Source organism: Equus asinus, chromosome X (assembly GCF_041296235.1).
Source record: "Equus asinus isolate D_3611 breed Donkey chromosome X, EquAss-T2T_v2, whole genome shotgun sequence".
Taxonomy (NCBI): domain Eukaryota; kingdom Metazoa; phylum Chordata; class Mammalia; order Perissodactyla; family Equidae; genus Equus; species Equus asinus.
In genome coordinates this window covers 40,582,227-40,609,016 of record NC_091820.1, presented here as the reverse complement: position 1 = coordinate 40,609,016, position 26,790 = coordinate 40,582,227, and the positions used below count along the sequence as shown (strand labels likewise).

Sequence of the window (26,790 nt, the reverse complement as noted above, 5' to 3'; positions counted from 1 at the left end):
ACTCTTACACATGCTAGCTGGAGTGTACAGCCACTGGAGAAAAGAGTCTGGCGGTTTCCCTATAATGTTAAGCAAACGCTTACCCAATGACCCAGCAATCCCATTCCTGGGTATTTTCCATAGAAAAATGAAAACTTACCTTCACACAAAAACCTGTACACTAATATTTATAGCAGCTTTATTCATAATCACAAAAAACTGCAAACAACCCAAACGTCCTTCAACTGGCAAACAAATAAACAAACTGTGGTATATCCATAAAATGGAATCTGACTTAGTAATAAAAACAAGTTAACTATAGATGCATGCAACAACATGGCATCCTGAGTGAAAAAGCTAATCTCAAAAGGTGACATACTGAACGATTTCATTTAGACATATTTGAAAACACAAAACTAGAGTGATGGAGAACAGATGAGTGGTTGTCAGAGTGGGGTGGTCGCATGAGAGAGTTTTTTAGGGTGATGGAACTAGTGTTCATCTTGATGGTGGTTGTGGTTGTACATATCTGTATATATGTTTAAAATTTATAAAACTGTACATCAAAAGTCAATTTTACTTGTGATAATTTAAAAAGTAAAATAAATCTAAAAAAGTAATAATTTTAAAAATAAGAGTATGGATGAAGAAGCCTCAGGAACACAAAAAGCTAACAGTTGACACCACATGTTACTTTGCAGGAAACAGTTAACATAATAGGCCCGATGTCACTCCTCTAGGAGGGCATGCTTGCATAAGTGATCCTTGAAACAGCTCCTGGGAACTTGGCCTGTAAAATACTCCCTATGCTACTAACCGATAAGGTTGTTTTGTGTGCTTAGTACACTGAATTCTGCCATATCGTGCTGGCTAGATTGTTTTTGCAAATGTGATGTATGGTCAACACCTGCTTTCCTTCTGGGAGTCAGAAATTTCACTAAGAGTGCCTGATCAGCTCCCAATAAAAAAGTCTGAGTCTTAGGCAAGCTTCCCCAGGCAGAAACACTGTGCATGTGTTGCTGTATTTAATTGCCAGAGGAAGAAGCTTGTTCTGTGAAACCCCACCCCTGGTCCCCTAAGGTAGAACTCTGGAAGGCCACATCTAGACTCTTCCAGACTCTACTCATTACATCTTTTTCCCTTGCTGATCCTGCTGTATATCCTTTCACTATAATAAATCATAGCTGTGACTACAAATGTCTCTGAATTCCATGAGTCTTTTTAGCAAATCACCAAATGTGTGGGTTGGTCACCCGATGCCCCAAACAGTTACCAAATATAAGTAGTACTTTAAATCTTAACCTTCTCCTCAAACCCTTTCTCTGGACCTGTACTGCCTACTGTTCATTCAGCCTCCCCTAGAATCTCAAGCAGTACCATATCCACTGTAGTCATGAACATCTGCATCAAGTCCTCGAAACAGTCCCATATGTCACATCCAAGTTCCAAGTGGGGCTCAGAGCCTGGTGTGAAAGTTACAGGCAGGTTCTGCAGTAAATAACAAAGGCCCATTTTTCCTTCACTTATAAGGAGTCCAGCAGTATGCAGTTCAAGCCTGGCATGGCAGCTGCATCTATCAGAGCCCCTAGCTCCATCTATCTTATTGTATTGCCAGAAGTGCCTTCTATTCCCAAAGTTACCTCTTGATCCAATACGGCTGTTGGAGCTCTAGACATAACACCACGTTCAAGAAGACAGGAGGTATGGCAAAAGGGCATGTTCCCTTCCTTTTAACAATACCTTGCACAAATGCCACACAACATTTCTTCTACTCTTTAACCAGAACTTGGTCATATGAGCACACCTAAGTGCAAGAGAGGCCAGGAAACGCAGTGTTTTCATTGCACAGAAATATTCTGAGCTAAAAATCAGGGTTCTATTAGAAGGATGAAAGGGAGATTGGATACTGAGAGCTAACTGAAGTCTCTGCTACACCTAGTTAGTTCTACACTCAACACACAGTAATCTGTGAATCAACTTTTTTAATAACACAAGACAATTTGAGGTTAATGTGTTTTTACCTAAAATGTGTTTTAGAGGTAGATATGGGAGGGGGGTAAGAATAGATTTGTTGAGTATAAATTTAAACTCTAAATATGATCACTTACACCCTAATTAGAATTTTCTCACTTTCCAGCTTCTCAGCAAAAACATGTGATAGGAGCCCACATTAAAATTTAAAAGACTACCCCCAGGACTTTTACTACCTTAGTAACATGGTAAACAAGTTTAACAGAACACAAGGCTTAATGCTGTCTTTCCCCAGAGATTGTAGTGTGTCTGAAAATACACAGAATTTTAATTTTTAGAAACACAATGTGGTGAGGAACATCAGCAAAATGATGGAGTAGGCAGCTTCAAACTCCCATCCTGCCACAGAAGCATCAAAAAATAAGCAGAAACTGTCAGAACCAATTTTGTCAGAACTCTGGAAAAAAGTCCAAGGTTTACAGCAAACAAGCAAACATTCCTCCCTGAAGAGGCTGAGATACTGGACATATTAGACAAAACTTTAAGCCAACTATCTTAAATATGCATAAAGAGCTAAAAGAAGCCATAGACAAAGAAATAAAGGAAGCCAGGAAAATGACGTATGACCAAGTGAGAATATCAATAAAGACATTCAAATTATAAAAAGGAAGCACTAGAATTCTGGAGCTGAAAAGTTCAATAACTGAAATACAAAATTGACTAGAGGGACTCAACAGCATATTTGAGCAGGCAGAAGAAAGAATTAGCAAATGTGAGACTAGGGTGATTAAATTGATCAAATCTGAAGAGCAGGAAAAAAAATAATGAAGAAAAGTGAACAGAGGCTAAGGACCTGTGAAACACCATCAAGAGGACCAACATACACATGATGGAAGGGCCAGAAGAAGAGAGAAAGTGTTAGGAAGAATATTTGAAAAAATAATGGCTGAAAACTTCCCAAATTTGATGAAATACATAATCTATACACCCAAAACATTCAACAATCTCCAAGCATGATAAACTCAAAGAGATCCACACTGAGACACATTATAATCAAACTGGTGAAAGACAAAGAGAGAATCTTGAAGCAGCAAAGAGAAGTGACTTGTCACAACAAGGAATCCTCAATAAGATTAAATCTGATTTCTCAGCAGAAACCTTGGAGGCCAGAAAGAAAGTGGAATATATTTGAAGTGCTGAAAGGAAAAACTGTCAAAACCCCAGAAAAAGGACTAAATGAAACAGAAATAAGTGACCTACTCGACAAAGAGTTCAAACAAAATCTCATAAGGATGCTCACAGATATTGGGAGAAGACTGGATGAACACAGTGAGCTCATCAGCAAAGAACTGGAAAATATAAAAAAGAACCAATCAGAAATGAAGAATACAATACTGGAAATGAAAAATTCACTAGAGGGACTCAAAAGCAGAGTAGAGGATGCAGAAGAACGGATCAGCAAGCTAGATGAAAGACTAGAGGAAATCACCCAAGCTGAACAGAAAAAAGAAAAAAGAATTAGACAGAATGAGAACAGTCTAAGGGAACTCTGGGACAATATCAAACACGCTAATATCCGGATTATAGGAGTCCCAGAAGGAGAAGAGAGAGAGAAAGGGGCAGAAAATTCATTTGAAGAAGTAAGAGGGGCCTGCCCGGTGGCACAGCAGTTAAGTTCGCATGTTCCACTTTGGCGGCCCTGGGTTCACCGGTTCGGATCCTGGGTGTGGACATGGCACTGCTCAGCAAACCATGCTGTGGTAGGCGTCCCACATATAAAGTAGAGGAAGATAGGCATGGATGTTAGCTCAGGGCCAGTCTTCCTCAGCAAAAAAAGAGGAGGATGGGCAGCAGATGTTAGCTCAGGGCTAATCTTACTCAAAAAAAAAAATGCAGAAAGTTAATGGACATTGAGGTGGGTGATGGGTATTTGAGGGCTCACTGTTCTATTTCACGTGTGTTTGAAAATGTCCATAAGTTAATATGACAAGTAGAATAATAAAAAAAGGAGAAATAATAGATGAAAATTTTCCTAACCTAAGGAAGGAAACAGACATCCAAGTACAGGAAGCACAGAGAGCTCCAAACAAGATAAGCCCAAAGAGGCCCACACCAAGACATATTATAATTAAAATGTCCAAAATTAAAGATAAAGAGAGAATCCTAAAAGCAGCAAGAGAAAGGCCACAAGTGACATACAAAGGAAAGCCCATATCAGCAGACTTCTCAGCCGAGACCCCACAGGCAAGAAGAGAATAGCACAACGTATTTAAAGTGCTAAAAGGAGAAAACCTACAGCCAAGAATACTCTATCCATCAAGGTTGTCATTCAGAAAGGAAGGAGAGATAAAGAGCTTCCCAGACAAGCAAAAATTAAAGGAGCTTATCACCAAGAAACCAGTTCTACAAGAAATGCTGAAGGGACTTATTTAAGTGGGAAAGCGATGACCACAAATAGAGATTTAAAAAATGATTAAAAAAAAACAGGCAATAAAATCACTTGTAAAGGTGAAAATATAGTAAAGATAGCAGGTCAACTACGTGTGAAGATAATCTGAAGGTTAAAAGACAAATGTACTAAAATCACCTATTTCAATGATAAGACGGTAATGGATAGACACACTAAACAAGATACTATATATGATTTCAAAAACATAAAATGTAGGAGGAGGGGAGTGAAAAAGTACAGTCTTTAGAAAGAGGTCAAGCTAAAGAGTCTATCAACTCAATATAGACTGTTATATACATAGAATATTAAATAGGATCCTCATGGTAATCACAAATCAGAAACCTATAACAAGTAAGGAAAAACTAAGACAAAAGAAATCATATTACTAAAGAAAGCCATCAAACCACAAGGGAAGACAGCAAGAGAAAAAGAAAGCAAGAGAGAAGAACTACTAAAACACCCAGAAGAAAAAAGTAACAAAATGGCAATAAATACACATTTATCAATAGCTACTTTAAACATCAATGGACTAAATGCTCCAATCAAATGCCATAGGGTGGCCAACTGGATAAGAAAACCAGACCCATGTATATGCTGCATAAAAGACACACTTCAGACCTAAAGTCACTCACAAACTGAAAGTGAGGGATGGAAAAAGATATTCCATGCAAATGGCAAAGAAAAGAAAGCTGGGGTAGCAATACTTATATCAGACAAAATAGACTTTAAAACAAAAACTTTAAGAAGAGACAGAGATGGACACTACATAATGATAAAGGGAACAATCCGACAAGAAAATATAGCACTTGTAAATATCTATACACCCAACATAGGAGCACCTAAATATACAAAGCAATTATTAACAGACGTAAGAGGAGAAATAGACAGTAACACAATAATAGCAGGGGACTTTAACACTCCATTTACACCAATGGATAGATCAGCCAAACAGAAGATCAATAAGGAAACACTGGCCTTAAAGGACACATTAGACCAGATGCACTTAGTAGATATACACAGAATAGTCCATCCAAAAATCACAGAATACACATTCTTCTCAAATGCATGTGGAACATTCTCCAGGACTGATCACATATTAGGCCACAAAACAAGTCTCAATAAATTTAAGAAGATCGAAATAATACCATCCATCTTTTCTGACCACAAAGGTATGAAACTAGAAATCAATTACAGGAAGAAAACCACAAAAGCCACAAAACTGTGGCAATTAAAGAAAATGCTACTGAACAATGATTTGCTCAATGAAGAAATCAAACGAGAAATCAAAAGATTCCTGGAGACAAATGAAAATGAAAACACGACATGCCAAAATCTGTGGGACACAGCAAAAGCGGCTCTATGAGGGAAGTTGATAGCAATTCAGGCCTACCTCAACAAAGAAGAAAAATCCCAAATAGACAATCTAAAAGCACATCTAAAGGTACTGGAAAAAGAACAACAAAAAAAGCCCAAAATCAGCAGAAGGAAGGAAATAATAAAAATCAGAGCAGAAATAAACAAAACAGAGACTTAAAAAACAATAGAAAAAATTAATGAAACCAAGAGCTGATTCTTTGAAAAGATAAACAAAATTGACAAACCCTTAGCTACACTCACCAAGAAAAAAAAGAGAGAAGGCTCAAATAAATAAAATCAGAAATGAAAGAGGAGAGATTACAATGGACACCTCAGAAATACAAAAGATAATAAGAGAATACTATGAAAAGCTATACGCCAACAAATTGGATAATCTAGAAGAAATGGATAAATTCTTAGAAACATACAACCTTCCAAAACTGGACCAAGAAGTAGAAAATTTGAATAGACCGATCACCAGTAAGGAGATCGAAACAGCAATCAAAAACCTCCCAAAAAATAAAAGTCCAGGACCAGACGGCATCCCTGGTGAATTCTACCAAACATTCAAAGAAGACTTAATACCTATCCTTCTCCAAATGTTCCAGAAAATTGAAGAGGAGGGGAGGCATCCTACCTCATTCTAGGAAGCCAACATTATCCTGATATGAAAACCAGACAAGGACAACAGAAAAAAAAAGAAAATTACAGGCCAAAATCACTGATGAACATCAATGCAAAAATCCTCAACAAAATACTAGCAAATCGAATACAACAATACATTAAAAAGATCATACATCATGATCAAGTGGGTTTCATTCCAGGGATGCAGGGATGGTTCAACATCTGCAAATCTATCAACATGATACACCACGTTAACAAAATGAAGAATAGAAATCACATGATTATCTCAATAGATGCAGAGAAATCATTTGACAAGATACAGCATCCATTTATGATAAGAACTCTATTAAAAAAATAGGTATAGAAGGAAAAATACCTCAACATAATAAAGGCCATATATGACAAACCCACAGCTAATATCATACTCAATGGAGAAAAACTGAAAGCTATCCCTCTATGAACAGGAACCAGACAAGGATGCCCACTGTCACCACTCATATTTAACATAGTATTGGAAGTCCTAGCCAGAGCAATCAGGCAAGAAAAAGAAATAAAAGGATCCATATTGGAAAAGAAGTGACACTGTCACTCTTTGCAGACGACATGATTTTATATATAGAAAACCATAAGAATCCACTAAAAAACTTTTAGAAACAATAAAGGAATATAGTCAAGTCACAGGATACAAAATCAACATACAAAAATCGGTTGCATTTGTATACACTAACAACGAAGTAGCAGAAAGACAAATTAAGAATACAATCCCATTTACAATTGCAACAAAAAGAATAAAATACCTAGGAATAAACTTAACCAAGTAGCTGAAAGATCTGTACACTGAAAACTATAAAACATTGTTGGAAGAGAACACAAAGAAATGGAAAGATATTCCGTGCTCTTGGATTGGAAGAATGAACATCGTTAAAATGTTCATACTTTCCAAAGCAATCTATAGATTCAGTGCAATCCCTATCAAAGTTCCAACAACATTTTTCACAAAAATAGAACAAATAATCCTAAAATTTATACAAACAACAAAAGACCCTGAATAGCCAAAGGATACCTGAGAAAAAAAGAACAAAGCTGGAGGGATCACACTCCCTGATTCCAAAATATACTACAAAGCCATAGTAACCAAAACAGGATAGTACTGGCACAAAAACAGACAGACAGACAGGTCAATGGAACAGAATCGAGAGCCCAGAAATAAAACCGCACATCTATGGACAGCTAATATTCGACAAAGGAGCTGAGGGCATACAATGGAGAAAAGAAAGTCTTTTCAACAAATGGTGCTGGGAAAACTGGAAAGCCACATGTAAAAGAATGAAAATTGACCCTTCTTTTTCACCATTCACCAAAATAAACTCAAAATGGATCAAAGACCTAAAGCTGAGACCTGAAACCAGAAGGCTTCTAGAAAAAAATGTAGGCAGTACACTCTTTGACATCAGTATTAATAGGATCTTTTCGGACACCATATCTTCTCAGACAAGGGAAACAACAGAAAGAATAAACAAATGGGACTTCATCAGACTAAAGAGCTTCTTCAAGGCAAGGGAAAACAGGATTGAAACAAAAAAACAGCCCACTGATTGGGAAAAAATATTTACAAGTTACTTATCCGACAAAGGGTTAATCTCCATAATATATAAAGAACTCACACAACTCAACAACAAAAAATCAAACAACCCAATCAAAGAATGGGCAGGACACATGAACAGACATTTCTCCAAAGATGATTACGGATGGCCAATAGGCACATGAAAAGATGTTCATCATCGCTGTGCATCAGGGAAATGCAAATCAAAACTACACTAAGATATCACCTTACATCCATTAGAATGACAAAAATAACTAAAACAAATAGCAATAAATGTTGGAGAGGTTGTGGAGAAATAGGAACCCTCATACACTGCTGGTGGGAATGCAAACTGGTGCAGTCACTATGGAAAACAATATGGAGATTCCTCAAAAAGTCAAAAATAGAACTACCATACGATCCAGCTACCCCACTACTGGGTATCTATCCAAAGAGCTTGAAGTCAGCAATTCCAAAAGTCCCATGCGCCCCAATGTTCATTGCAGCATTATTTACAACAGCCAAGACATGGACGCAACCTAAGTGCCCATCAACAGATGACTGGATAAAGAAGATATGGTATATATATACAAAGGAATACTACTCAGCCATAAAAAAGAACAAAATCGTCCCATTTGCAACAACATGGATAGACCTTGAGGGAATTATGTTAAGTGAAATAAGCCAGATAGAGAAGGACAATCTCTGTATGACTCCACTCAAATGAGGAATTTAAACACGCGGACAAAGAGAACAGATTAGTGGCTACCAGGGGAAAGGTGGGGTGGGGGCTGGGCACAAAACGTGAAGTGGTGCACCTACAACACGACTGACAGACAATAATGTACAACTGAAATTTCACAAGATTGTAACCTATCATTAACTCACTAAAAAATAATAAAAATAAAAAATAACCTATTATCAATAATGTATAAAACCACCAGACAGAAGATCAATAAAGAATTGGAGGACTTGAACAACACTATACACCAAATAGACCTAATAGACACATACAGAGCACTCCACCCAACAATAGCAGAATATTCTTCTGCTATTCTTCTCAAGTACATATGGAAGAATCTCCAGGACAGACCATAAGTTAGGTCAAAAAATACGTCTTAATAAATTTTAAAAGACTGAAATTATACAAAGTATCTTTTCCAACCACAATAGAATGAACTAGGAATCAATAACAGATGGAAAATTCACAAATATGTGGAAATTAAACAACACACTCTTAAACAACCAAGGGTCAAAGAAGAAATCACAAGGAAAATTAGAAAATACTTTGGGGCAAATGAAAATAAAACCAACATACCAAAATTTATGAGAATCAGCTAAAGCAGTACTCAGAGAGGAATTCATAGCTGTAAATGCCTACATTAAAAAAAAAAAGATCTCAAATCAGTAACTTAACTGTACATCTTAAGAAACTAGGAAAAGAAGAGCAAACCAAACCCAAAGCCAGGAGAAGGAAGTAAATATAAAGATTAGAGAGGAGATAAATGAAATAAAAAATAGAAGAAAAAAATTAACAAAACCAAAAGTTGGTTCTTTGAAAAGACCAACAAATTGACAAACTGTAGCTAGGATAACTAAAAAAGAAAGAGACAAGGCTCAAATTACTAAAATCAGAAATTAAAAAGGAGACATTACTATCAACTTTATAGAAGTAAAAAGGATTATAAGAGAATACTATGAACAACTGTACACCAACCAATTAGGTAATCTAGATGAAATGGACACAATCCTAAAAACACACAAACTATCAAAACTGACTCAAGAAGAAACAGAAAATCTGAATAGATCTATAAGAAGTAAGGAGATTGAATCAGTAATCAAAAATCTCCCAACAAGAATCTGAATAGGCCAATCACAAGTAAGGAAATAGAAACGGTAATCAAAAACCTCCCCAAAAATAAGAGTCCAGGACCAGACGGCTTCTCTGGAGAATTCTACCAAACATTCAAAGAAGACTTAATACCTATTCTCCTCAAACTGTTCCAGAAAATTGAGAAAGATGGAGAACTCCCTAACACATTCTATGAAGCCAACATCACTCTGATCCCCAAACCTGACAAGGACAACACAAAGAAGGAGAACTACAAGCCGATATCACTGATGAACATAGATGCAAAAATCCTCAACAAAATTTTGGCAAACCGATTACAGCAATACATCAAAAAGATTATACACCATGATCAAGTGGGATTTATACCAGGGACACAGGGATGGTTCAACATCCGCAAGTCAATCAACGTGATACACTACATCAACAAAATGAAAAACAAAAACCACATGATCATCTCAATAGATGCTGAGAAAGCATTCGACAAGATCCAACACCCATTTATGATAAAAACCCTCAGAAAAATGGGTATAGAAGGAAAGTACCTCAACATAATAAAGGCCATATATGATAGACCCACAGCCAACATCATACTCAATGGACAAAAACTGAAAGCCATCCCTCTGAGGACAGGAACAAGACAAGGGTGCCCACTTTCACCACTCCTATTCAACATAGTACTGGAGGTGCTGGCCAGAGCAATTAGGCAGGAAAAAGAAATAAAAGGAATCCAAATAGGTAACGAAGAAGTAAAACTCTCGTTGTTTGCAGACGACATGATCTTATATATAGAAAACCCCAAAGAATCCACAGAAAAACTATTAGAAATAATCAACAACTACAGCAAAGTAGCAGGGTATAAAATTAACGTACATAAATCAGTAGCATTTCTATACACTAACAATGAACTAACAGAAAAAGAACTCAAGAACTCAATCCCATTCACAATCACAACGAAAAGAATAAAATACCTTGGGATCAACTTAACCAAGGAAGTGAAGGATCTATACAATGAAAACTACAAGACTTTCTTGAAAGAAATTGACAATGACATAAAGAGATGGAAAGACATTCCTTGCACATGGATTGGAAGGATAAACATAGTTAAAATGTCCATACTACCTAAAGCAATATACAGATTCAATGCTATCCCAATCAGAATCCCAAGAACATTCTTCACAGATATTGAACAAACAATCCTAAAATTCATATGGGGCAACAAAAGACCGCGAATTGCTAAAGCAATCCTGAGCAAGAAAAACAAAGCCGGCGGAATCACAATCCCCGATTTCAAAACATACTACAAAGCTACAGTGATCAAAACAGCATGGTACTGGTACAAAAACAGGTCCACAGATCAATGGAACAGAATTGAAAGCCCAGAGATAAAACCACACATCTATGGACAGCTAATCTTCCACAAAGGAGCAGAGGGCCTACAATGGAGAAAAGAAAGTCTCTTCAACAAATGGTGCTGGGAAAACTGGACAGCCACATGCAAAAGATTGAAAATTGACCAGTCTTTTTCACCACACACCAAAATAAACTCAAAATGGATCAAAGACCTAAAGATTAGGCCTGAGACAATAAGTCTTTTGGAAGAGAATATAGGCAGTACACTCTTTGACATCAGTTTCAAAAGAATCTTTTCGGACACTGTAACTCCTCAGTTGAGGGAAACAATAGAAAGAATAAATAAATGGGACTTCATCAGACTAAAGAGCTTCTTCAAGGCAAGGGAAAACAGGATTGAAACAAAAAAACAGCTCACTAATTGGGAAAAAATATTTACAAGCCACTTATCCGACAAAGGGTTAATCTCCATAATATACAAAGAACTCACACGGCTTAACAACAAAAAAACAAACAACCCGATCAAAAAATGGGCAGAGGACATGAACAGACATTTCTCCAAAGAAGATACGAATATGGCCAATAGACACATGAAAAGATGTTCATCATCGCTAATCATCAGGGAAATGCAAATCAAAACTACACTAAGATATCACCTTACACCCGTTAGATTGGCAAAAACATCCAAAACCAAGAGTGACAAATGTTGGAGAGGTTGTGGAGAAAAAGGAACCCTCATACACTGTTGGTGGGAATGCAAACTGGTACAGCCACTATGGAAAACAGTATGGAGATTTCTCAAAAAGTTAAAAATAGAAATACCCTATGACCCAGCCATCCCATTACTGGGTATCTATCCTAAGAACCTGATATCAGAAATCTCAAGAGTCCGTTGCACCCCTATGTTCATCGCAGCATTATTTACAATAGCCAAGACGTGGAACCAGCCTACATGCCCAGAAACTGATGATTGGATAAAGAAGATGTGGTATATATACACAATGGAATACTACTCAGCCATAAAAAAAGACAAAATTGGCCCATTCACAACAACGTGGATGGACCTCGAGGGTATTATGTTAAGCGAAATAAGCCAGTCAGAGAAAGACGAACTCTATATGACTCCACTCATAGGTGGAAATTAGTATAATGATAAGGAGATCTGATCGGTGGTTACCAGGGAAAAGGGGGGTGGGGGGAGGGCACAGAGGGGGAAGTGGTGTACCCACAACATGACTAACAAAAATGTACAACTGAAACCTCACAAGGTTGTAATCTATCATAACATTAATAAAAAAAAAAAAAATCTCCCAACAAAGAAAAGCCCAGGATCACATGGCTTCACTAGTAGATTCTACTAAACATTTAAAGAATAATTAACACATCTATGGTCTACTGATTTGTGACAAGGGTGCCAAGACCATTCAATGAGGAAAAGAGTTTCTTCTGTAAATGGTGCTGGAATAAGTGGATATCGACATACAAAAGAATGAATTTGGACCCTTACCTTACACCATATACAAAAGTTAACTCAAAACAGATCAAAGATCTAAATTTAAGAGCTAAAACTATAAAACTCTTCAAAGAAAACATAGGGGGAAAGCTTCACGGCACTGGATTTGGCAATGACTTTTTGGATATGATACCAAAAGCACAGGCAACAAAAGAAAAAATAAGCAAATTGAACTTCATCAAAATCAAAAGCTTTTGTGCATAAAAGGACACTATCATAGAGTGAAAAGGAAACCCATGGAATAGGAGAAAATATTTGCAAGTCATATATCTGATAAGAGATTAATATCCAAAGTATATAAAAAACTCCTACAACAACGACAAAAAAAATAAACAACCCAATTTAAAAATGAGTAGAGGACTTGAATGAACATTTCTCCAAAGAAGATGTACAAATGGCCAATAAGCACATGAAAAGATGATCAACATCATTAGTCATTAGGGAAATGCAAATCAAAACCATAATGAGCTACCACTTCACAATGACTAGGGTGGCTATTAAAAGAAAACAGAAAATAACAAGTATTGGAGAGGATGTGGAGAAACTGGAACCCTTGTGCATTGTGGTGGGAATGTAAAATGCTGCAGCTGCTGTGGAAAACAGGATGGCAGCTCCTCAAACAGCTAAACACGGAATTACCACATGACTCAGCAATTCCATTTCTAGGTATATACTCAAAAGAATTGAAAACAGGGACGCAAACAGATACTTGTATGTGAATGTTCACAGCAACATTATTCACAATAGACAAAAGGTGGAAACAACCCAAATGTCTGTGAAGTGATGAAAGGATAGTGTATATACACAAGAGAGTCCTATCCAGCCACAGAAAGGAGTGAAGTTCATATACATGCTACAACATGGATGAACCCTGAACCTTATGCTAAGTGAAATAAGTCAGATACACGTAAGCCAGGGCAAATATTGTATGAATACATATATATGAAATACCTAGAATAGGCAAATTCATAGAGACAGAAAGTAGATTAGAGGTTACCAGGGGCTGAGGGGAGGGAGGAACGGGGCATTATTGCTTAATGAGTACAGAGTTCTTGTCTGGGGTGATGAAAAAATTTTGGAAATAGTGGTGCTGGTCACACAAGTTTATGAATGTTATTAATGCTAGTGAATTGTAAAGTTAAAAAATGATTAAAATAGCAAATTTTACGTTATATATATTTTAACAATAAAAAAAGAAAAAACCCCACCATGTGGCTTATCAGCCAAATACACAATTTTCTGCAAACACATACTCACCTATCCCTTCCTTCTTCCTTAAGCAGTTTGCTGCGATTCAGGCAGATGTTTTCACACACAAAGGCTTCCTTCTCAGAACCTTCACCGTCAGTGTGAATCTGAGGCACGAGAACCTGAAGGAAGGACCTTTAATGCTAAGCAGTGTTACAGCATCTTATTTTTTGTTAGACAAAACAGAATGCACTAAAAAAGTATTTCCATAGCACCTACTCTCTGTCAGGCACTGTTCCAGGCGCAGAGGAGAGAGCAGCAAACAAAAGACTGACATTCCTGCCTACACAGGGCTTATATTCTAAAGTATTCTGGAAAAGCTCTCCAGGAGACTATGATGTGCCGGTGACAACTAGGACATAAGAGTGGAGAGACCCGACAGCCCAACAGACCCAGCTCTATCTGCTTCCCAACCTCAGTGATAGTGATGTCTAGAGATGAGAAAGCTTTTAAGCAACTGCTCCCACCTGAGAAGGGCTGGGGCGGCCACTCTGAGCATCCCTGACAGCTTTTCCTCTACAACAACTGGTAGCCTTCTGTCATGCTGTCTCAGTCAGCTCAGGCTGCTATAACAAAGTACCACAGACTGGGGGGCTTATAAACCACACACATTTTATTTTTCTCACAGTTCTGGAGACTGGAAGTCCAAGATCAGGGTACTAGCATGGTCAGGTTCTGGTGAGAGTCCTTTTCTGGGTTGCAGACTGCCAACTGCTTGCTGTATCCTCAAGGTGGTGGAGAGAGTTCTCTGGGGTCTCTTATAAGGGCACGAATCCCATTCATGAGGGCTCCACCTTCATGACTTAACTACCTCCCAAAGGCCATACCTCCCAATATCATCACATTGGGGATTAGGATTTCAACATGTGAATTTTCAGGGGACACAAATATTTAGTCCTTAATGCATATCTATGAAGTAACACCTGGAGTGTGGCCTTTGGGGTGGAAATGAGCAGGCATTTTTGGCTCCACTTAGATTCAAGGGCCTCAGGCCCATCTAGCATAGGAAAATCGAGTCTTCCAAATTGGCCAGCCTCACCCCTTGCAGTGGTACGCGGGAGTTTGGGGCCAAAGCCCCAGCTAATAATAAAGGGTCACTTTCCTTTGCTTTATCCTCCAGGCGTACATGTCCCTCGGAGACGCCCTGGAACCAGGTAATCAGGGCAGGATTCAGGTTCTGCTCTATCCTGGTCAAACACATCCTCAACCATATTGATCTCATCCTTTAATAGAGCCCCACGTACCAATCTCAAACATGTGACCCCTAAACAAATGAGGTACTGGGCCTAACTTTCAATTTCTTCAACTGGCAAAATGGGACCAATAATACAGTTGTCACACATTTGATGTGAAGGGTAAATGGCTTAAAGTATGCAAAATACTTAACAGGGGCCTAGCCACTATAGCAGGTGCTCAATAAACGGTTCCTATTTTTCTACAATTACTTAATTACAAGCAACATAGTGAATGTATTTAAAGGGTGAAAACATTCTCTAGCAGTGTGTTTCAACTTACAAACAAACCCCTAATAATGTATTGAAACACAGATTTCTGGGCCCCACTCTGAGACCCTCTGAGTCAGTCTGGGGCCAGACCTGCTAGCTCTAACAGGCTCCCAGGTGATGCTGATAGGTCTACTGAAACAACTTCATAAACTCAAGACGAATGGCCTCTTCAAACTAGATTACTTACAATAAAAAATGTAGTTTGTCAACAACAACAACAACAAAAGCCCACACGCAAATCCTACCGCTTCTCTTTTCTGGATTATGTAAGACGAAGTACTCATCAAATACTGCATCAGAGATTGGCTAGCTGCTTTCCAGACCTGTCCCTCTTCCTCCATCTAGACTACATTCCTGCCTCCCTTCCAGTCAGATGTGGCCTCGTGACCAAGTTCTGCCCAAGAGAAGTGGGCAAAGCGACGTGCAACACTTTGGGGCTTAGCACGTATGTCTTCCCCACATGATCCTCTTTTCTCTCTTCCTTCATTGGCTGAAGGGGGAGGATTCCAAGGCCCCCTTGGGATGGGGTAGCCACAAGATGGAAGGCACCTGGTCCCTGAATCGCCACATGGAGAGCCACCTGCCAGACCCTTGCACTGGCCCAACATAAGTAAAAACTGAACTTTTCTTACTTTAGGCCACTGAAATTTGGGGTTGGCCTGTTGTAACAGCTCTTATTACCCTAATACAAACATCGCACATTAACTCAAAGCCAGATAGCACTCTCTAACCAAAAGAGAAAAGCCTCCTAACATACATTGTCTTGTAAGTGGAACACAGGCAATTTTTCAAAAGATGTGTGAACTTAAAAATCAAACAAAGAAATGAAATTAGAAGTTATTGATTCTCATATAAGCCTAACATCACCTCATGCACACTAATATCAAACAGCATTAGTCAGTGTCAGAAAGAGTTCAATGAGAGTAACAGATGGGTTGTATACAGCCTCACCTGTGTAACCTTTCAGACAGGAAGGTTAACAGGTTACCAGCTAATAGGTTAACGAGGAAGTTAACATCTTCCCCAATCTTCTATTTTAATAAAAATTTCAAAACATACAAAAAAGTTGAAAGAAGAGTAGAAAGCACGCCATTTTACCCACCACCCAGATTTAACAATTGCTAGTATTTTGCCATAGTTGTTGTCTCTATATATGTGGTGCATGTATTTCTTAATGAACTTTTGAAAGTAAGTTGCAAACATCAGGGCTCATACGCTTCACTTCCAAATACTTCATCCTCCACCTCCAAAGAATAAGCACATTCTCCTATATAACCTCAATTATCACACCTGAGAAAAATAACAGGAGTTCTCTAATATCTTCTAATATCAAGTCTACACTCAAATATCCCTAATTGTCCCCAAAACATTTTTACAGCTCATTTTCATGAACCAGGAGTCAATCAAGTTTCCTGGGGAGCATTTAGTTATGTCTCATTGGTCTCCATTAACTTAGAACACTGTCTGTGTCAGCTCAGGCTTCTAGAACAAAAGACCACAGACTGGGCAGCTTAAACAACAAACATTTACTTCTCACAGTTCTGGAGGCTGGGATGTCCAAGATCAAGGTGCCGGCAGATTCGGTGTCTGGTGAGGGCCCTCTCTTCCTGGCTCGGAGACAGCGGCCTTCTTTCTGTATCCTCACACGGTAGAGAGAGGGAGCTCTGGTCTCTTCCTCTTCTTATAAGGGCACTAATCTCATCATGGAGGTGCCACCCTCACGCCCTCATCCAACCCTAATTACCTCCCAAAGGCCCCACCTCCAAACACCATCACACTGGGGATCAGCCTTCACTGTATAAATTGGAGGGGACACAATTCAGTCCATAACAAATACTTATCCTGCCTTCTTGTTTCCCTTGAAGGACTTTCTGAAGAAACCAGGACAATTGTCTTGTAGACTGTCCCATATTTTGGCTATGTCTAATTGTTTTCACAAGGCATTTTCTATCTTGTTTCTCTAACCCGTATGTTTCCTGTAAACTGGAAGACGTGCCTAAAACCTTGCATTAGATTCAGATGAAACATCTGGAATACCACACAGGTAAAGCTGTACACTTCCTATTGCATCATATCAGGAGGCACACAATACCACATAGTGCCGCAGGGAGCAAGGATAAATTTGATGACTTGGTTATAAGACGGTGACGGCCAGAACTCCCCACTGTCAAGGTACCTTCTTTCCTTTGCAATAAGTAAGCAATCTGTGGGGTAATACTCAGCACGAAGCAAGGACCATGTTCCCCAACCACCTCTCAACTATGGCTCTGGAATCCATTGAAAATCCTTGTCCAAATCAATTATCACTGGAGGTTGTGAAACGGTGATTTTCTAATTACATCATTCCAAAAAAGTTAACTTCCAAAACTTCTAAGAAACGTTTTCAGGAAAAGTCATTTTTCTAATTTTATGACACATTTTACTTCCATTTATAACTTTTAAATAACTGATGCCACCTAACCACATAATTATAATCTCCTATTTCTAAAGCATTTTTTGCTACCTAAAAGTTGCTTGCTTTATTTTTAAACAATGTTTCAACTACAAAAGTAATGTGTCACTGTCACAGAAATGTCAGGCCATTCAGAAGAGTACGTCTCTCCTCTCTCTCCCCCAACAACTGGTCCCACTCCCAAAGGATAACCACTGCTAAGTTTCTATATCCTTCCAGAAAGCACACACGTCATACATAAATGTATATACATCATGTTTATATACATACAGTATATAATTTTTTAAAGAATAAATGAGATAATACTATACATACTTCCCTGTGCCTTGTTTTTTCCCATAAAACTGAGTGGATAGCTGCCTTAAAGGACAACTCAAAACTTCTCTTTTTACCAGCTGCATAGTACTCCTTAGCGGGAATGTGCTGTAATTTAACCAGTCCCTTTTTGATGAGTATTGCAACTTGTTTCTGCTGCAAGAAATATTGCTATCTATATAATGTAGCATGCTAGTGCAAGTACTTCTGAAGGAGAAAGTCCAAGAATTGAGACTGCTGGATAAAAGAGTAGGATAGATACATTGTACGTTTTTCTAGGTATTAACAAATGGCCCACCAAAAAAATTACAATTCTCCTCATCCCCACTAACTGTATCCTAATGCATCTTAAAGTTACAGACGCCTCTACTGAACGAGCCGCAAGCAGCAAAGCTGGCCAAAGAACCACAAAGTCTAAAGTGAGAATGAGAACCAATATTTACCAAGTGTTGAAGTACCAGACACTGCACTTGACCTTTATAATACCTCAGTAATACAGTAAGCCTGTGAGGTGAGTGACATTGTCTCCATTTTTGAAAAGAGGAAACTAAGGCTCAGAGAGCTTACCCAACCTTATACAACTATAGAAGCAACAAAGGCCAGCATTTGAACCCAGGGGATCTGATACCAAAATGAGACCATATGGGGCTGCCCCAAACTGGAGCCAAAGTGAGGGGCTCTTAAAAAAATGAGGGCTCTTGATTAATCAGGAAGAGGGTACTTCTGAAATGTTTGCAAACAGGCTAAAATGTTAATTTCATGCTACTGCAAAAAGTCATCTTTTCCCCTTACAGACTCGGCCGATGAACCCACTCTCAGGCTGTGCTTAGCAATCCAGCTCCAAGCAACACTGCGCTCCCAGTGCACAGAACCTGGAGGGGCTGACCAACACGCACTTGGAAAGTTGATAGGCTGGGAGGAGGGTGGAGCAAGAAGCAGGTGGTAGGCTAGCCTGGCCAAGTTAGATATTTTGGACTCATATCAGTTGTCACAAAAATATTATGGGGGAAGCGGAACTACTGTACACATGAGAGAACCACAACTAACTGACACAGTCTGTTTATACCACCTTTCCCTGCCTCAAACGCTTGCTATTTCTGCTGCACAGACATGCTAGGTCCAGTAACTTCAGGACAGCACTTAATCACTTACAGAGGCAGACAGCAGGGAGCTCCCTGCCCTGACAAAACAGGTTAGGCTGGTGCCAGACAAGCGCCTTGCCTGCTGTGGTGCAGCTCCCATCGCAGGGTCTAGGGGCTGCTTTCAACTGCCCTGGACACTCAGGTCTGTGGTCACCTTCCCTTGTAGCTGCCTGGGCTTGCTGGCAGGGAGGAATGCTTAGAAGTGTCCTTTAGTGGGAGGGGAAGTTCCTTCCAACTTAAATGTTAAGCATTCACAGTGTCTCTTATTGTCGCTAGGTCCTTTGCACCCAAGCAAGTGCTTATTATGGGATCTATTTGTGCACATTACTCCTGATGTAACATCAACCTTTCTTTGGGGATAACAGAATAAAAAGGAGGAGAGAGGGAGAGGAAGGAAAATCTCTTCCCCTTTGCCCATTTTCTCTCCATTCCAGGCACAGGGCTCCAGAAGTTCCATGGGTATAGTCAACAACTGAAAGGTCACAGAAAATTGCTAACATTATGCGATTTAAATAGGGAGAAGTGGGCGTCGAACTGGATGATTTGAGGAGCATCTTAAAATGCCATCACCAATACCAGAGAATGGAGGCACGGACACACTATTGGGTGATTCCACCTCTGTAGTTCAAAAATTGAAACGCACAAGAGGGTAGACAGTGATGTCTCCCTCCCACTCCCATGTCACAGCCACCTAGCTCTCCTCCCTCAAGGAAAGCAAGGTTACCAGTCTATTGCATGTCCTTCCAGAGATATTTTATGACTATACCAGCAAATATATACAATAACATTTTAATATATTACTATTTACATTAATATATACATCACAACTTATTTTAAATATTAAAGACTTCCCTCTCAGATTAAAGTGCCACTTACATATCTAAAAAGTGGCAGAAGTTACATCTTTTTTAATTTTAAAGAGTTCTGAAATTCACAGTTGAACTCTTTCACTCATAAAAATTTGCCAACATTTGAAAAGTTCAATTGTTTACCTCCAGAAATTAAGCTGGGCACCCAGCACACAGCAGATACTTAACAAATGTTTCCCTGGGTCTTTTTGTCCTTCATTACTCAGAGGCAACAGGGCAATTACTCACTTCCTCTATTTGATATCGAGAAATGAAATCTCGTTTCTTACCATGAAAAAAGAGAAGTCTTGAAAATCTGTACTTCACCCACTTAAGTGTTCAAAGATTTTCACACTGAATTTATCAGAATCCCTATCCCGATAGTCTTCAGAAAACAATGAATGATTACCTAATCGAGTGACATTAGAATTCAGATTTGGGGGGGATTGAAACAGAAGAGAAATATCCCTCAGAGAAAGAAAGGTTTTCTCACAATTACAGGCAATCAACATTAAAATATTAATATTTGGCATAACCTAGGACATCACATATTGACGAACTAAATTTCTTAATACATTTCAAAGTAACACTAAAACCCAAAGACATAGAATGAAATTACATGGAAAGCTACGAGATGATGTTGCCTTTTTGAACAACCATCAATTAAAGCAGATTTCAGTAACAGTACACTGTATCATGGCCCCGATGACTAAAAGATTGAGATGAGTTTTAAAAGTATATATCAGCGTAGGAAAATTCCACTGTTGTTTTTAAACCTTAAGATAAAGGTGACTAAGCTCCTAAGAACATGGAGTACCCCCAGAAAATATATTTTTAAATCCCCATTTATTTTCCATGCACTAGAGCATGTATTTATGAGCCTGTCAAATTTACCTTCTAAAAGTATTTTACATTGTAAGGGGCTATAAAATAAAAATATTTTCACGGCCATCTATATACACATAAAGGCAATCTTCATTTACATTACGGCTCAGAGTCAAATGTCTGAAATGACCACGTACTTCAACTCCCCACTCTGCTATCTGCTTAGGAAATCTCCTAGCTTACCTGCAGCCCTGGTATCAGTCATTTGTCACGGACTGACACATACCACAGAGCTCAAGAATGACTGGGTATTGAGGCCAAAGTCTGTGTTCACACCTGTAATTTGCAACAACCAAACTCAGTTTCAGACCTGGTCCTGTTTCAATTCAAGATCTGTTTAGGTCACTACGTCTTTAAAACTAGAAGGCTCTTGAGCATTTCCTAACCTTGGTGGCCATGAGCCCAGGCTGTCAACAATCCATCAAGAGCCATGAGAAGTAAGGCCCAGAGCCAAAGGTAATTTTCACATTAAAGATTAAGGTATCTGCTTTCCATTCTCTATCAGGGAACCCTGAACGGAAACTGAGTGGAGAGATCTCTCCAGCATCAGTGATGAGGTAAAATGTTCCCTTTTGGGAACAGTCATGAAGTGGGCTCACTTATTTCACATTTGGATGTCAACCTGGGCCCTAACTCCACTGAATTAAATTCAGAAACAAAGTACTCGGCTCCAGTTTGGAGTCATGGTGGGAAGCAGGGGTCAAAGAGCCTTGGTGGGGGAGGGGAGAGTGTTGATTCAGATTATGGCTAACTGACATCCATGTAATCACAAGATTTGTGCTGACCACGGTGCATGTAACACATGTGTATCATTAAATCCAGAAAAGGACGGTGGCATCAGCCCATCCATCACAACGAAAGAAGGCTGACTCTAGAATTAAAACCACTACGTTTCCTCTTCATGCACTCATAAATCTATCTCCAAAGTCGCGTCCACGTTATGATCTGAGGAATACAAAAGCTCCTCTTCGCTCAGAGATGGAAGTAACTGGGTGAACCTTCCCACCTGGACCCAAGGGTGGGAGGCGTGCCCTTCTCCACGACTAGGCCCGACTCGGCAGCGCTCCACTACGGGCCCTGGACCATGCTCACCTTTCACAGCGCTTCAGGCTCCGACTTTATTAACAAAGAGACCTGAGAACACAGATCTCAGAAGTGGGTACCCACCGAGGTTGACCATGGATGTGACATCCACCAGGCCCCGCCAGCCCATCCCCAAGCGGAGAAACCCTCAGCCCTCGCCCCCAACCTCGCTGTGGCCTGCCTTCTGGGGTGGCGCAGTCCCCTAGGAAGTCACCCACCTCCCGCCACGGTGCACACACTCTGTTGAGCTGAACAGGGGCGGGGAAGCCGGGGGCGCGATGGGGGGCGAAACGGAGACAGAAGCGGGCCACCTCCGTGCCTTTCATTTTCCCGGTTCCCCAATAAAGAAACATCGAAATGGGGTGGAATTCTTTTTAACGGTAATAGAAAGGCAGAAAATGCAGACAGTTGACCTTGGGAACCAACAGCGTCGCAACGGGAAACGGAAAAGAAACACGTTGGCAATCGAAGGAGGAGCAGGGCGCAGCGCAGGGGCAGCGCAGCGGCCGGGCCGCCCGAGGGGAGCGGAGCGGGGCGGGGGCGCGGGCGGGAGGCGCTCACCGTAGATCATGGCCAGCCCGGTCTCGTGCAGGAAGCGCACCCGGCGGTGCTTGAAGAGCCAGATGGTGAGGATGGTGAGCGTGAGCAGCAGGATGAAGGTGAGCAGGCTCACGCTGTCTTGCCGGTGGCTCTCCTCCGCCTCCTTCTCGGTGGCGAGCTCCTCCATGGCGCTGCTGTCCTCGGCCGCCGCCCCAGAGGAGGAGGCCGCGGCCGCCGTTCGCAGCCCCCGACCCAGCAGCAGCGGCAGCAGCGGCAGCAGCAGCAGCCGCGGTGGCAGCGCGCGGGCCGCGCGCCCCAGGCCGAGGCGCGCCGCGTCACCAGGCTCCATGGCCCCAGGGCCGCCCGCGCCTCCGCAGCGCGGGGACCAGTCGCCCGCGCCGTCGGTGGGTTCCCGCGGCGCCGCCAACCTGCCCGAGTGGCCGCGGCCGCCGCAGCTCCTCCCCCGCTCGCGCCGGGGCGGGGGCTGCGCGGGCCTCGGGGGCGGGGCGCGTGCCGTGCGCAGGATCCCCAAGCGCCGCCCCTCGCCAGCGCACCTGTTCGCCCCGCCGCCCGAGCGTGTGCCGCAGCCGCCCGCGCCTCGCCCGCTCCTGGCCTACCTGGCCAGGCCGTCTGGGGTCCCGGGGCCGGTTGCTGGGCAGCCGCCGCCTGGCTTGCTGAACGGGACGCCAGAGGTCGCCCGCGCCTGGCAGGAGCATCAGCTTGGATTGCCGCGCGGTGCCGTCTGAAGTCCTGTCTCTGGGGCCACCGGGAAGTGTTTGATCTCAGACCAGTGTGTAGCGGCCCTAGGCCCAGGGAAATGGGGGCTCTGGGGGAAGCGAGGAGCCGCGAAGCCACCTTACTCCCTACACCTCTCTTTCCACATCCCTCACAGCGTCTTCCAGCTCTCAGGGCTTCCCAGAATCTGCCAGGCTTCATTCAAACCTCTGCTCTAGTCTGACCCAAAAAGAGGACCGATAAGGGGTTGGAATGAGGGGAGAAGGTTAAAATAGCTCCTTTACCACTTGGAGAATGGACTGACTTCTTATTCTGGGCTGTGTGACTAACCTTCTTGGGGAAGAACCAGAAGGAACTGAAGACTTGCCATTCCAGGTAGATGAGCACCAAGTGGTCCTGGGGATGGATAACTCTGGTGGCCCTTTTATGTTGACCTTCTGGTAGCCCAGGGAATCAAGAATCTTTGAAGGATTCTTAGGACCAGGCCCAGCTCTGGAAAACAAATTATAAAGTGGACTCTGGAGGATAAAGCCCCTTGAAACAAATCCTCAGGGACTAGAATTTTCAATTAACCTTGTTCTTCTGGTCAAGGAAGAAAAGAGAGAGCAAATTATTAATCGCTGACTTCCCAGTGCCTAGCATTGTGCTCATAAGTGTTTATTGAGCCACTCTGAAATCCGTACCAACTGTCCGTGTTTTCTCTCCCAGAAGAGTTTGCCTTTTTAAGAGGATCCATTGAAGGAAGCAATGCTTCTCTAAAAGGAGTGATAGTAGGTTATAGATGGCATTAGGTAGGAAAGATATTCGGAGCACTGCAGCCTTCCTTGTTCCCATCTGGGTGAACACTCTGCCAAGCCTGCTTAGTACTTCTTTACAGGCGAATGTCTTCATCTGGATTTTAACTACCGTCTTTCCCTATTTCTCTAGACTGTCGTCTCTCAGCCCCTGCAAAAATCCATATACCTTGACGTTCCAGGCAGGTTCCTAATGAAATTGCAAACACCGAAAACTTGATTAACCACAGAGAAAGTTATACAACAATGGGAAGACTTGATCTACTTTCTGGGGACGCACTAAAATCCATGTTTGCTGGAAACTGGCCATATTGACCACTATATTTAATATTATACCCTCTTGGGTTCCCAAAAGTCAAAGACAGAACTTCCGTCTATAGCTCACACTGAGGACAACTCAGGAGCTACCTTAAAAGGACAGACTTCTTAGTACGTGTGGCAGATTTTCCAAAAATGCCCACAACCATATTTTCAACTCCACATGCTCTTCTAGACCTTGCCACTCCCCCATCAAGAGGTAGCATCTATGTTCCCTCCCCCTTGAACCTTCGTGGACCCTTGTGACTGCCTCAAAGAGTAGAATGTGGCAATGGAGATTGCGCGACTTTTGAAGCTAGGTCATAAAGGCAATCTAGTTCCTGCCTGGCTCTTTCTCTTGCTCTTGCTCTCCACTCACTTTGGAGCCCTGAACTTCCGTGTAAGAAATCTAGACCACATGAGATACTACGTCACACCAGTTTGAATGGCCATATCAAAAAGACAAGAGAGAACAAACGCTGGCAAGGATGTGGAGAAAAGGGAACCCTTGTGCACTGTTGGTGGGAATGTAAATTGGTACAACCACTATGGAAAACAGTATGGAGGTTCCTCAAAAAACTAAAATTAGAACTACCCTATGATCCAGCAGTTCCACTTCTGGATATATATTCAAAGGAAATGAAAATAGGATATTAAGAGATATCTGCACTCCTGTGTTTATTGCAGCCTTATTCACAATAACCAAGATATGGAAACAATTTAAGTGCCTGTCAACGGATGAATGGAAAAAGAAGATGTGACTTTAGATACACACACACACACACACACACACACACAGAGGAATATTTTTAAACCATGAGAAAGAAAGAAATCCTGCCATTTGCAACAGCATTGATGGACCTTGAGGGCATTAAGCTAAGTGAAATAAGTCAGACAGAAAAAGACAGGTACTGCATGATCTCACTAATACGTGGGATCTAAAAAAGCTCAACTTGTAGAAACAGACTAGAATGGTGGTTACCAGGGGCTTGGGGGTGAGGAAATGGGAAGATGTTGGTCAAAGAGTACAAACTTCCAGTTATTAGATAAATAAGTTCTGGGGACCTAATGCACAGCATTGTGATTATAGACAAAAATATTGTACTATACACTTGAAAGTTGCTGAGACAGTAAGTCTTAAGTGTTCTCACTACAAAAAAAGAAATGGTAATTATGTGACATGATGGAGATGTTAGCTAACACTACAATGGTCATCATATTGCAATATATAAGTGTATCAAATTGATGCATTGTACACCTTAAAGTTACACAATGTTATAATGTGTCAAGTATATCTCAAAAAAGCTGGAAAAATTTTTAAAAAGAAATCTAGCTACCTTGAAGCTGCCATGCTAGAGAAACCACATAGAGACCACGTAGCAATAGAGACAGAAACCACAGGAGCCCCAGCATTTTCAATGTTCCCAACTCAAATGCCTTACACATGAATGAGTGGGCCTTCAAATTATTTCATTCACAGCCACCATCTTACTGTAAACATATGAGGGACCCCCAAGGAAGAACCACCTAGCTGAGACTAATCAATGCCTGAAACTGTGAGATAATAATAAAATGATTGATTTTTTAAGCTACTAAGTTTGAGGGTGATTTCTCCCATACCAATAGATAACCAGAAGAGTATTTATAGTATAAAGTAGTTGCCTCAGGTAGAGTATGAAAATACTAGTCCCAACTATTCACAAATATACACCAAAGAAAACACTCCGTTATCTATGTATCTTTATATATGGAAACTAACCTATACAATACAGGGGTTCTGATTCCAGTTAATGCAGAATAATCACACTCAACTCATTCTTTCCCACTGAATGCAACTATAAAACCTGAACAGAATGCATGGATCAACTATTGAGGACTCTAAAAAATAAATTGTACCAAGTAAAGAGGAAGAGCACCAGAATTTGAAGTAAAAATGGACTGGCAGTGAATTTACCATTTTTTCCCTCCAGTATCCACTGGACTGGACTCAAGGCAACCCAAAACCCAGAAGAGGGCATGGACGTGGACAGAGAGAGCACCAAGAGGAGCAAGAAATAGATCTCCTAGTGTTCAGAGGAAGTAGGGAAGTACGCCATTTTTCTTTTCTGCATTCCCTCACACAGTAGCCAATAGACAATCCCCCTGTGACAGCTGAGTCAACAGTGACAATGGAGGGAGCAGTGTTCTCAAGTGCCTAAAATGTTGAGACAGGGGGAAACTTTCCTCTCTGGTTGGAACAGCTATGATCCCAAGATAGTGGAGGCAAACAC

At 40.9% G+C, this 26,790-nt stretch overlaps 1 protein-coding gene across 3 annotated transcripts in view; it reads right to left on the bottom strand.

Moving 5' to 3' along the window:
• Positions 1 to 23,182, bottom strand: part of SLC9A7 (solute carrier family 9 member A7) — a 150,649-nt gene extending 127,467 nt beyond the window's left edge. Inside the window, exon 1 of one of the 3 annotated variants that reach the window (XM_014867610.3) lies at positions 22,716 to 23,182. In XM_014867610.3, coding sequence (XP_014723096.2) covers positions 22,716 to 23,043 — 328 coding nt within the window. In that variant the 5' untranslated portion in view covers positions 23,044 to 23,182. The remainder of the gene's footprint in view (positions 1 to 22,715) is intronic. The other 2 variants (XM_070502739.1, XM_044763415.2) reach the window with 2 other exon arrangements.
• Between the last annotated feature and the right edge of the window lie 3,608 nt (positions 23,183 to 26,790).